General features: G+C 43.1%; 1 protein-coding gene across 9 annotated transcripts in view; it reads right to left on the reverse strand.

Annotated features, from left to right (window-relative positions):
- Positions 1-13,605, reverse strand: part of TIAM2 (TIAM Rac1 associated GEF 2) — a 226,013-nt gene that overhangs the window by 58,824 nt on the left and 153,584 nt on the right. For 8 of the 9 annotated variants that reach the window (XM_032407593.1, XM_032407595.1, XM_032407592.1 and 5 more), the window contains 5 exons: positions 10,556-10,717; positions 9,026-9,130; positions 8,433-8,511; positions 5,823-5,915; positions 4,623-4,886 (listed from right to left, as the gene is read on the reverse strand). In XM_032407593.1, the coding sequence (XP_032263484.1) occupies positions 4,623-4,886; positions 5,823-5,915; positions 8,433-8,511; positions 9,026-9,130; positions 10,556-10,717 (703 nt within the window). The remainder of the gene's footprint in view (positions 1-4,622; positions 4,887-5,822; positions 5,916-8,432; positions 8,512-9,025; positions 9,131-10,555; positions 10,718-13,605) is intronic. The other variant, XM_032407601.1, reaches the window with a different exon arrangement.

Raw genomic sequence — 13,605 nt, forward strand, 5'->3', positions numbered from 1 at the left:
AAAAAACAGCATCCACAAGAATCCGGGATGATCAGGGGCTGGCCCGCCCAAGCCCTTCCGTGGCGGCCCTGTTGGCTCAAACCTGTTGGCTTGAAACTAACACCAGCCTCGCTGGGGGATTCCAGCCACAACATTAATCTGTCTACAGTCAGTCCTTACAGATGAGATCTCCACTCCAGTCAAAGACAGCCTATACACGTTTCCTCTCTTTCTACTGCGGATAACCCGAGCAGAAAGAGGCAAGAATCAAATGGTCATTCACATCCAAGGAAACCAAGGAACTAACACATCAGTTCTAGATGCGCTCCTGTCTGCTCCACTCTTCACAGAGGATCACAGGAAGGTCACAGGAAGCCCGTGACTACGGTTAGTTCTTGGCTCCCCGTGGACTCAATTTGCTGAATGGGCCTGCGTCTCCTGAGGGCGGGCTACTGCACAAATGAGCTGAGCTCACAGGTCAGCTGGCTGCATTCTGAGCCACTCAGGACAGTGGTGGTGGTCTGGGGCATATAATCCCCCCACCGAGAGTAACAACACGCAAACACAACAGCTATCACTTGCTGAGAACTTCACACAGATGATCTCATTTAACCCTCAAACCCTTGGCACACAAGGGTTCAAGAAAGGGTAGGACCTACCTCTCAGGGTCAGCCCCACCTCCCTTTAGACTAATGCCCCCTTCCCCTCCCCCCCCCACCTTGGGGGCCACATGAGGGAGCCGGGTTAACAATGGAGCTTGCACTACCCCCAGACCTCCTGCAGGGGGCTCTCTGACGGCCGGACCCAGGAATATGCATTTTCCCAAGGTCAGCCAGCGAGTTTTCAGCATCAGGAAGTTTGAGAACCATTTTCCTAACCAGGGTACTTATCAATGAGTCTCAAATGCCAGTAGGATGCTTCTTATCTAGAAAAGCAAAGACGCGGAATAGCAAGCCACAGTCCTTGCCCAGGCTCCTCAGAACCTGCTACTCTTGCCGGCACTTTTTTCAGTCAGATACGTAAATAAGGAGGGTGTTTTGTTCTGCTCTAACCTGATCAAGAGACTAAAGCTAACAAATATAAATTTCTGGATACCTGACCAAAACCAAAAGAAGACCAAAAAGCCCTAAACCCAATGTAGCTTATTCCTAGGGCCTCACATGTTTTAAGCACCCAGTATGGAATCAGTAAACCTTCATCATGGACAGTCAAGATATGCCCAAAACAACCCTGCAGTTTCTTCCTTTACCTTCTTACATTCTTATGTTTCTATTTAAACAAAACAAAACAAAAAAAGTCTTCCCTTCCAGAGCATCAGCTGTTTGTTTTTTATTAACAGAGGACTGGCTTCTCTGGAAAACAAAATGGGAAAATCTTCCTTCGTTTCAAGTACTGGGCTGGGCATGCCTCTGGTAATGTCCAGGGAACACAAAATTGAGGGGAAGGCAGACTCTCACTTCTGAGTATAACTCAAAGTTGACTGAAAAATTGTTTATCAAAGTCATTTAAGTTCTTTCCTTTGTGTAATTTTTAACCTTAGCAAGAAAATGGGACTACCATTTTCTGGTTCACTGCCAAAGTAAAGCAAGGTAATTTTTCATAAAACATCAAGCTGCACAGGAGAGGGAAGACGAGAATCCCGTTTTTGGAATTCCTGACACGTAAGGAGCTGGGCCAGACACATATAAACGTGGACTTCCTTAGAGTGACCTATTCCGGTGAGGGGTGAAACCGTATCTTCCAGGTGAGAAATCAAGGCTCCGTGTCTCCATATGGGCTCCCCCATAAGCAGAGTCCAAGCCAAGGACGTGGGTTTACAAGTTTATTTGGAAGGTGATCCCAAGAAGCCCAAGGGAAGGCACAGGGAAGGTGAGACCGAGAGGGGAGAAAGCCCATAAAAGGTGTGAAAACGAGGTTGCTATGTGCACGTGGGGCTCAGTTTTACCAGGACCCCCTGCTGAATCGTGGTAAGCACCACAGAACTGTCCCCGTGGGGGGCAGGAAGCTCGGGGTCCCCCACCAGCACCCATGCTTCCCCGGCTGAGGGCTACCCCGAGGCCGCACCCGTGCAAGCACAGCCAGGACTCGAATCCAGGTGGGACTCACAGGCCTGCGTGCCCGTCACCTCACCTCACGTGCCACCTCACCTCTCCTTTCACCCACGCAGGCTCCCGAGCACAATCTCGATACTATGCACAAATGAGGGACTCACGCTTTTTCTTCTATCTTCCAATTTCCGCCCCCCACCCCTTCTTTTCTTTTCCCCCAACCTTAAAAACACAGAGTCGTCCTTCTGAGACGTTCACTCATAGGGGTCTTCTTCCTGCACAAGCTTTCGCTTCAAAAAGAAAATAAATTCTGTATTTGCAAAGTGTGTGGGGAAGCCACCCATCACGGCTGTTTTGTTTTCAAGGCAGGCACATTACTGTGGAACAGTGAGGGACACAGAGAACAGAACTGCAGGCAGAAGGGTGGTGGGGCACTCCCGGGGACAGTGATTCAGCGCCCCCCACCAGACACACGGCCTCGCCAGGAAACCAGGGGGGCCGGGGGGGGGGGGGGGTGTACGGCTCTCCTGTCTGTCCTGGCTGCAGCAGAGCACTGGGCAGGGCAGGATGAGTGGAGGGATGCGCTGTAACCCTGTGGGGACCTGCAGGACGCCCAGCTATGGAAAAGCCCTGCGGGTCCGACTAGCCAAGCCATCTCTATACACAGACATCAGCAGCGCTCAGATAAGTTATACAAGCTTTCCACCATCAGAATGGCTCCCTGGGGTAATATAATGGCTATTTTTTTTTTTTTTTAAAGATTTAATTTACTTATTTGAGAGAGACAGACAGACACAGCATGAACGGGGGTGGGGGGCGGGCAGAGGCAGAAGCAGGCTCCTCGCTGAGCAAGGAGCCCGAAGTGGGGCTCGATCCCAGGACCCTGAGATCATGACCTGAGCCGAAGGCAGATGCTTAACAGACTGAGCCACCCAGGAGCCCCATATAATGGCTATCGGACCCAGGACCTCTTGAATTGTTTCCACGCAAAACAAACAAAAAGGGGTAAATAGGCTTAGCTGACCTGCTTGATCCTTAACTATTAAAAAAAAAAAAGGTAAATTTACCATTTTTGCTGCTTTCTATAGAAATTCATTCCTGCAGTACCAAAAGTGTTATAGACTCTGCAGTAATTTCTTATTATGATAAAATACACAGAGATATAAAGGGCAGTGAATGTATCCCTCAAGAATAATGAATCCAGCGAATGGACACATGCATGTATTATCTGGAATGCTCAGGCCCGTACCAGAGCCCAGGCTCACTGAGTGATGGCCCTAATATAACCAAGTAATTAATTAGTTCCACCATGATTTTTGCTTTATGATATCCACTTTCATATGCCAATAGTCAATTTAATGGCATTTTAAATTGGAGTGAAGCCCCAAGAGAAAAAAGCACTATATACCTTATTGAATCACAAATCTTACATCTGATTTTTTAATCCCAAAAATGACCTAATAAACTTGCTTTATAATTAAATCTATCTGAACAACTCCTCTTTTTGTGTTTTTCATTCATTTCTAGTAATCATGCAGAGATTTCAATTGGAAATCCATTATCACTGCAATTAAGTATAAATGTTCCTTTGTGTGGGGGAACCTGGGTGGCTCAGTCCATTGAGCATCCGACTCTTGGTTTCAACTCAGGTCGTGATCTCAGGGTCGTGAGACTGAGCCCCACATCAGGCATGGTGCTCAGTGCAGAAGCCTGCTTGAGATTCTCTCTCTTCTCCCCCTGCCCCACCCCCTAAATAAATAAATAAAATCTAAAAAAAATTCCTTTGTGTGCACTTAACATAAACACCCTATGCTCTCTGTCTCATGTCAGAGCTTGACCAGCTTCCTCCAGGAATACAGAGAGAAACTACAGGTTTTCAGTAATAGCTGGAGCCTCTGATTTACTTGCCTGCAACACATGAATTATGCATGAATTAATAAAGTCAGAAATCCAGACCTTCAGATTATTTCCTCATGTGGAAATTTTACCTTTAGAAAAATAAGCTGGCATACAACTTTTCATTTTTAAGCCTTGCCAAAATTTTAAAATTTATGACCTACGTGAAAAGTTCGCAGTCTATTGAGAAAGCAGTCACTTAACAAAAGAGGTAAAGAATTATGAGACTGAGTTACTACCTACGGGGCTGAGGCACCTACAAAAGAGGTAAAGAATGAAACTGTATCAACGTTTCTAAGAACCCAAAAGATTGCTACAAAATGGTTTTTTGCCTTAGATTCAACTGAATAGAAAATCAAACTCTGTCATTTATGTTGGCTTTCATCTACCTTCAATCACAAAGCAATTACAATACAAAATTATCCTGGGTGATTTTTTTTTTTTTAAAGATTCTGCTATTTTAAAGGATATTCTTTTGTACAGAAATTTATTTTCTATTTTCATGAAAGTGTTATAATTTCCACAGTGCATGAAATTTTGATTAAATCTACTGGGTTGACATCTGTGTTCTTCTGCTAATAAATGAGAAAACATTCTTTGAACAGCCTAAATAATCTAAGTTTGCAAGCAAAATATACAGCCTAAAATTATCAGCTGTTGATACCAGCAACGAAGAAGGAAGAAAGAACACAGCCTTACCATTGGTTGTATTCTTTTTAAAGTTATCCAGGAACTCCTCCAGAAGCTGGGACTGGTTCGGAGGGGGCAGCAGACTCTTCTGGTCCCTTGAGAACAGGTCACTGTCTGACCAGGACGAACACAAGGTACCTTTTGTGTCTGGTGGCCGGGCAATCAGAGTGAGCCCAACGCTCTGCTCAGAAAACAAGGCTTCCATCTGCTTCAGGTCAAGATCAGACACAGCTTCCCCATTTAAGGTCACGATTTCGTTGCCCTTTCTCAACCCTGAGAACAGGAAAAGGAAACAAAAGGGAGAGAAGAGAGATTACTGAGAGAAGTATTTTAACATGAAGGTAAAGGACAGCCACAAATTCAAAGCATGTATTCTCAGGGACCATCCTGCTGCTGTCTTCAAAGCAAAGCCCAAAACGCACAGTATCCGGATGCTGCTGATAACGCATTTCAGCTCTCTCAAAACTGGGATTAAAAGGAACAGTTTGGGGTTTTGGTTTTTGGGTTTTTTTTGTTTTTTTTTTTAAGTAAGCTTTTTGCCCAACGTGGGGCTTAAACTCACGACCTGGAGATCAAGAGTAGTGTGCTCAACGGACTGAGCCAGCCAGGTGCCCCCAGAAGGAACAGGTTGAAAAAGAAAACCAAGAGCGTGTGGATGGCTCAGTTGAGTGTCCGACTCTTGATTTCGGCTCAGGTCATGATCTCAGTCAGGGTCTTGAGCCGGAGCCCCTCGTCGCCCTGGGGGACTCTGCTGCAGATTCTTTCCCTCTGCCCCTCCCCTGATCCTGCACGCTCCCTCTAAAGTAAACAAATCTTAAAAAAAAAAAAAAAAAGGGAAAACCATCTGACCATCATTCAAATTCATTATTCCTCTATTTACCTGATGTTAAATGCCGTGGGAAATAACATTTGTCTGTGTCTATTTGGCTACCTTCTCCGTCTGTCTGTACACATGCACTGTGCATCTCTGTGTGTGTACATACTCTCTTTCAAAACAAACCCCCCCAAATACTCTCTCCATATATATATATATGTACACATATATAGGCGTATGCATTTTCAATTAAACTATTAAGTTTGCCTTTTTTTTTTTTAGTTCTAGGAGAAGCCATTTTCTGACAAAACTGTTAACAAGAACATTTCACTAGGCAGACTGCATTCCATCGTTTTGAATTAAGAGAGAACGGAGACACTCTGTGCCACACGGACCTTCTCCATATGCCAAGCCGTCAGGGAGAACATCACTTATAAATATTCGGCTGAGATGCTGACGCTCGTCCACCTGAACTATCACTGCGAACCCTACGAGTGACAATAAAAGAAAAAAACAAGTCTAAATTCAGCACACTAATTAATTTCTCCAACTCAATCAGCAGTATTCCCTTGAACATCTTTTCTCACAAGCATGCAGTGTCGAGGAAGTCAAGTTACGGGTATTGAGAAAGCGCAGCTATCTGGCAGGGGCAGAAAAACAGGAACGTGTCAGATCTGAGGGCTCAATATGAGTGCACGACCTTGTCCAAAAGCGGAGACGCTACACCCACGTTTAGAGCAGCATTACTGACAACAGCCAAAGGTGGAAGAAATCTGGTCTTTTTTTTTTTTTTTTTAAGATTTATTTATTTGACACAGCAAGAGAGGGAACACAAGCAGGGGGAGTGGGAGAGGGAGAAGCAGGTTTCCCGCCGAGCAGGGAGCCCGATGCGGGGCTCGATCCCAGGACCCTGGACCGTGACCTGAGCCGAAGGCAGACCCTTAACCGACGGAGCCCCCCAGGAGCCCCCTGATCATCTTTTGATAGATGAATGGATAAACACAATGCAGTATGTACATACAATGGAATTACGCCCTCATAAAAAGGAAAGAAATTCCAATACATGCTATCACATGGACAAACCTTGAGGATGTTATGCTATGTGAAATAAGTCAGTCACAAAAGAACAAATACTGTATGGTTCCACTTACGTGAGATACTGAGAGCAGACAAATCCATAGACACAGAAAGCAGAATGGTGGTTGGCAAGGGATGGGAAGGAGGAATGGGGAGTTTTAAAAAATACAGAGTTCCAGTTTTGCAACATGAAAATAGTTCTGAACATGGACGCTGTTACTGGCCGCACAGCAATGGGAATGTATTTAATGTCACTGAGCTGTCATTTTTAACCATTCTTAATGGTTACAATGGTAAACTTTGTTACGGGTGTTTTACCACAATTTAAATTTTTTTTTAATTTTTTTAGAAGTTGAAACCAAAAAAAATACTCTTATTGAAATAAATTAAATTCAGTTCAATACAAAATAATTTGTTAAGAAACAACTCTATATGGGGTTAGGCATTTTAAGTAGGTGGAACACCACTTGGATGGATACCGTACCTGCCCTCAATGTGACTCCATGCAAAACCCAGGTGAGACAGCCCTGCCTCTAAATGCATCTCCCTCACCGGGGTGTGCTCTTCTCTCTGATTCCACAGTTGGGAGCACCTGTTTCCATGTCCTGGTTCCATAATACTGGGAGTTCTTTGACAATAAGAAGAATGATGTGTCCCCCCACCCTTTTCCTCTGTGCCTAGGGCAGAGCCTGGCAGACTGTGATCACCACAAAGCATCTTTGCAAGTGTCTTCATTCAGTCCTTCAGTCATTCAAATACAAAGAAAATTCACAAACACCCACCAAGAAAAGTAGAGTTAAGGTCAATAGAATACAAACAAAATGCTAAGAAGGCTTCAGAGGGAAAACCAACATAACATTGGGTCAAAATAGACTATGTAAATTAAAAAACAAAGAACATGTCAATTATATAAATTTTTTTAAAAAGACACAAAGAACAAATCCCAAGAAAACTAACATATTACAATGACTGGAATTTGATCCGCTGGATTCATTTTAAGGAAAAAAATTGTATCAATGTATTCAACAAGACAAGAAATAGTCTTTTATGGAGATATGTATTGATGATCATTATCTAACTATTGAGTTCCCATGGTAAAAGACAGAATAAAATGTTGAAATGAACTTTAAGACATGAGTACAGTCCATGAGGAGCTTAAAGCCAAGTTTAAAGACAAACAAATGGAAATGCAAAAATCAAATATTACAAAATGACGTGGATAATATTGACCCTTCATTTTTTAAACTGAAGGTAAAGCAGTCATATAAGCCTTCTTTAAGAAAGTTAGACCTTTAGTTAGTTCCTGGAGGCCACGGTGGATCTCCACAGAGAGGAGGGAATGGGGGGGGGGGGCAGTGAAAGGCCCCATTTCTGGCGGGTGAAAAGCTGAGAGCAAAGACACAGAGGAGAATCCGGAGTTACTCAGCTCAGAACAGCACCCAGTAAATTCGTTGTGTTACTCTTATCCACATCCTTTCAAACTCATCAATTTTTATACTTATTCCTTTTCATTACTTTGGCATTTTCCCCTATTTAATAAGCATCTTTTGAGCCTAATATAAATAAATAGAAATGAAGGAAATGAGAGGAATTTCAGAAACTACTATCCTAGTTGACACTGAAAATGTAAACGTAAAGAAAAAAAAAAATTAGGTCCAAAGATCCTGGAGCAAACTAGACACGGATGGACAACACGGCTCTCTAACTGGGTTCCTTTTTTTTTTTTTTTTAAAGATTTTATTTATTTATCTGACAGAGAGAGAGAGCACAGCAAGAGGAGCAGGACAGGGAGAAGCAGGCTCCCCGCTGAGCAGGGAGCCCAACACGGGGCTCAATCCCAGGACCCCGAGATCATGACCTGAGCCAAAGATAGACGCTTCCTCGACTGAGCCACCCAGGTGTCCCTCCGACGGGGTTACTGTGCTTACCAAAGTCAGACACACTGCTGGTCTTCGTGAGCTGCACATCATAAACACTTAGCGGGAAGATTTCTATTTCATCATAAACCTACAAAAGGAAAAACAACAAAATCAAAAAATTTAATGTCATGATATCTTGGAAAATTTTTTTAAAGATTTTATTTATTTGAGAGACAGCATGCTCACAAGTTGGGGGAAGAGCAGATGGAGAAGGAGAAGCAGACTCCCCACTGAGCGCTGAGCCTGACGCGGGGCTCAGCCCAGGACTCTGAGATCCTGACCTGAGCCGAAACCAAGAGTCAAACGCTCAACCAACTGAACCACCCAGGCGCCCCTTTGGAAATTTATTTTAATGATTTCCAAACTAGATGCCAAATTAAAACATTAGAATCCCCCCCCTCCCCTACAAATTACATACTTTTTTTTAAGTAGGCGCCACACCCAGCATGGAGCCCAACTCGGGACTTGAACTCACAACCCTGAGATCAAGACCCGAGCCAAGATCAAGAGTCGGACACTTAACCGACTGAGTCACCCAGGCGCCCCCACAAATAACTGACTTTTAAAATCAAGAGGCCTTAGATGTGGTTCAAATCACTTGCCTGTTCTTGCATGTATTCATATGGTGCAGGGACACAGTACTCAATGTTTTCATCTACTAATTTTCGGAGCTGTAGGCCATAGTGGCTGGGTTCCAGCTGCCTCATCTGTAAAGAAAAAAGACAGCCATTCAAGATTTTAAATGTTCTTTCTAAATTCATCGTTGTCCATTAAAAATCAAAGTGGACATTTCTGAAGGAAATACTGTATATAATGTGTGGAGTTTAAACCCATACGTAAGAGCTGAAATTTAAATGTGCAAAAAAAGAAAGATGGGACAAATAATTACTTTTAAGAAGGTTTTCTCTAAATGACACCGCTTATCACTAAAAAGCAAGAGGTGTATTTTTAAGAACTTAGGGTAGTATATTATCTGATAGGATAGATCTTACCATCTCAGCAGGTACTATCATTTTATACATTGGTTTTACCCAAGTTGTTTCTCATTACTGAAGTAGAGAAATTGTGTGAAATGTGAAAAATCTCATATTGTACAGACCTCAGAATTAGGAATTTCCTACCCCGAAAAATGTTTTTTCAAAAGGAAAATGTTGATACACGTACTCATTCACTCACTCACAAATTATTTCAGGCCTATGCTCTAACTGGGTCTAACTGACCCACTCCAACTTCTGGCGTCCTATGTCACTTACAGACCTATGAACTTCATAACTCGTGTTGTTGGTAGAAAACAATATTGTGGGTTGTCTGAATAAAAACCTTACATAACGGAGTAGAGGACATTAAACTGGTAAGAATGTAAAGCTACATATATAAATGTCTGGTGTCCTAAGGCTTAAGTCAAAGCAAGACTATTAAAAGATAAAATTAATGATTATTCATATCTGTTAAGTGTACATGGTAAAGAGTTACCGAAGTCCACATGCCTGTTCTCACCATGCCAGGTTATTTGATGGCATTTTCTCTGAAACTTAAGAAGAGTTCAGCTCTACTGCGCCACCTGGTGGATTAAAAACCTCTGCTCTGACGTTCAGTCTATTACCAGCAGGCTCTCTTTAAGACTTAGTGTAAACATTCTTTTCAGAAACAAAACCCAGTTTGAATAATGAGTAAAACACCATCTCATAACAATCTCCATGAAGCAACCGTGAATAGTATCAACTTACTCGTTTAATCTAGAGAAACTCGATAAAACTGCTTAGGAGTAAACCAAACTACTTCGAAGTTTACGCCACTTTCTTACGGAGCACTGTCCCTAAGGAACTTAAGTAACAAGTCTTCATGATTATTCTAGATATAAAGGCATATTAGGAATTTCAGTAAAACGCCTCAGGTTCTTCATGAAGGCAAGGGGCCATAACCTAACAACTCACTCTTCTAAAAGATGGAAGAAGAGAATGCTAATTAAAGTAATAAATATGTCCATTAATAAACATGTTGGTTAATAGATGTTAATCTTTTCCCTAGTATAGAAAGTGAGGTCCTAAATACCACACAGGTTTAAAAGGCATAGGGAGGCAACATTAATGATTCTTTCTACTGAGACATATTTCCACAGCAAAATCCATTACCTTGCAGGCCAAAGTCAAAATATCTTCTACTCTATGTTCTGGCTTGATCATTACAGTAACCCCTTGATTATCCTGAAAATGAACGTAGGTCTGGACTTCCCACGTGTTGTCTCGGGGAACACCATCGGCTGCTGAACCGTATATATGCAGAAGTTCATCCACCTGTTTTCAGATACCACAAGAAAATACAGATAGATTTGATACACAAAGCACGGACACTATGAAAAAAATGTCCCCTTGATTCATGGCATATTTTCTGGTAAGCCCTTCCACATTCCTTGTGTCTGGCTTCTCACAACCCTCTAGGGCAGACAAGCCCAGTGTCTCCTCGTTCATTTAACCCACACAAAACTGAAGCCCAGGGAGGCTGACCAGAAGGCAATGGACTCCTCGTCCAGTGTTCTAGCCACATGCCATTTGCCACTTAGCCCAAGTCTGAACATGACACAGTGGATGCAACGGTGCTTGGTATCCACTCTCACTGCTCTAGAATTGCTGGTTGACAAGCGCCCTGTGTAATCTGCATTCCTGATCCCCGTGAATTTTAAAATGGTCTCATTTATGGCCACTGATGCCTGCCCGCATCCTAACCCGAACTGCACTTCATCTGAGCAGGTTTCTCTTCTCTCATATTTCTACTTGCTTCTTAAAATCAGTCCCTAATCCTGGGAACATTATTTTTTCTTTCCGTCAGCTATTTCACATCTAGACACTCTTAGAAATCATCCCCAAACATACCAGCTTTAGAAGGAAGCTTTTCCCAAAGATGTTTAATTCCCTGGACCCCATTAGCATGGTAATTCAATGATCTCATGTTAACATAAACTTCCGTGATTTATAAACAAAAATAGTTAACATGTATTAAACAACTCAGAAATGTGCTGGGTGCCTGGGTGGCTCAGTTGGTTAAGCATCTCCTTCGGCTCAGGTCATGATCCCATGATCCCGCCTGGGGTCGGGACCAGAGTCGGGCTCGCTGCTCAGTGGGGAGTCTGCTTCTCCCTCTACCCTTCTCCCCTGCTCATGATCTCTCTCTCTCTCTCAAATAAGTAAATCTCTTTAAAAAAAAAAAAAAAAATGTTGTCCTCTGGTTAGATTCTTGCATTGGTCTTCACTGGTGGTAAAGAAAAGACCCAGGGATTTGAAATCAAAAAACCTGTTGTTCAAGTTACACATTCTACCATTTAATCAGCAGGACGGGACATTCACCTTGATGAGCCTTGTCTCCTATTCTGTAAAAGGGGATATTAGTAATATAATTACTTAGGTTTATTAGTTAATACAGATTTTGCAAACAAAAAAATACAGATGTGAAAATACCTTACACACTAGAAAATGTTACTTTCAATACTATCACATAATTATAGCCTACTTATCATAAAGTTATCATCAATGGATTTTACTCTGAATTCCATGCATTAAAAAGCCCACAAAGCAAAAAAATCCTCCTATGCTGGATTAAAAAACTAGAATAGAGGGGCACCTGGGTGGCTCAGTCAGTTAAGCATCTGCCTTGGGCTCATGTCATGATCCCAGGGTCCTGGGATGGAGACCCAGGTTGTGTTCCCTGCTCAGCGGGGAGCCTGCTTCTCTCTCTCCCCCCTGCTCATGCTCTCTCTCACTGTCTCTCTCAAATAAATAAAATCTTAAAAAAAAAAAAAAACGAATAGATATATTGAAGATTTCAAAAGAACAGGCTCAGGAAAAGCAAGAAAAGAATCAATTTTTCTGTGCTGTCTTTTTAAAAATGTGGTATTCGTCTTCAAAGGGATGTTTCTGGACCTGTCATGGATCTGTCACTTTTTGTACATTTTCCTGGAAAATGATCATAGCCCAGAATGAATATCAACCTCATGTGCCAAACCAAAAGAAAAAAGAGGAATAGATGCCTGGAGCCAAGGAGCAGGCAGCCAGCACGGACCCACTTTCTCCTGAAGGATCCTATCTCATTCAGATCACTATTCCTTCTCTGATTCAACCTCCAGGTACTTTTCCTCTGGGGAGTGATTTCAACCAGGTGCATTAGTAACAAGCAGGTAACTTCCTTAAAGGTACAGACCCCCACCTCTCAAACCAGGCTTGCTCAGAACCAAACTAAAACCCCAGCAGAGGTCACTGTGGAGTAAGAAACCACACAGGAAGCCAGGCCAAGAAGTCACACAGTGGATTACTCCCGCAAAGCAACTGAATCTTGTACTTTCAGAGCAGAACAGGAAAAACTGAAGACGGACAGGTGGAAGGGGGACAGAAGAAATACAAGCTCGCAACTATCCTTCCCTTTCCTCCTGTTCCCATCCTTTATTCTCCAGCATAGAGAGACTGTCTTACATGGGGCCAGATGGAATAGCTTTTTTTTTTTTTTCTTTCCAAGTAGGCTCCACACCCAACCTGGGGCTTGAACTCGCCACCCTGCAATGAAGAGCTGCATGCTCTACTGAGCGAGCCAGCCAGGCAGTCATGTGCCCCGGATGGAATAAGCTTTTCACATGCTGTCAGTTCACTGACAACCCTTTACACATTGCCCTGACCCTCTAGGTAACAAGTGAGAAAAACGAGGCTCAGAAAATTCTAGAAACTTGCCCAAGCGCACACAGTGAGCTGTGATGATGGTACTACGGGGATCTGAACCCTAAAAACCTGGCTTCAGCCTATGCTCGGTTCAGCCTATGCTCACCACCACTGCGCAATATAGAAATATCAACCTGCCAGTTACCTCCCCACAAAATGGATACAACTTAACTTTCTCGAATCTCTTCTGTTCTTCTACAGCACACACCAGGTTCCAGTGGAACAAAACAGCTCACCTGACATTCCCCGCAATGCAGCAGCACTCTCCTTTCGTTTCAATTTCCCTTGCCTGCTTTACCTCCCCTCACATGTCCAATGCTGAAACCATATACATCCTTCAACCTTATTTCCAATGCTACCCACTCCCTCTCTAATGAAGTCTCTCTTGCTCCCTTCCCTCCTACCCCAATTCCACTCAATTAAATGAGTCTACTGTCTTAGATCCCCTGATGCAGCACTTAGCAAAGCCCAGCTCACTGGAC

Source organism: Phoca vitulina, unplaced genomic scaffold, assembly GCF_004348235.1.
Source record: "Phoca vitulina isolate PV1807 unplaced genomic scaffold, GSC_HSeal_1.0 scaffold9, whole genome shotgun sequence".
Taxonomy (NCBI): domain Eukaryota; kingdom Metazoa; phylum Chordata; class Mammalia; order Carnivora; family Phocidae; genus Phoca; species Phoca vitulina.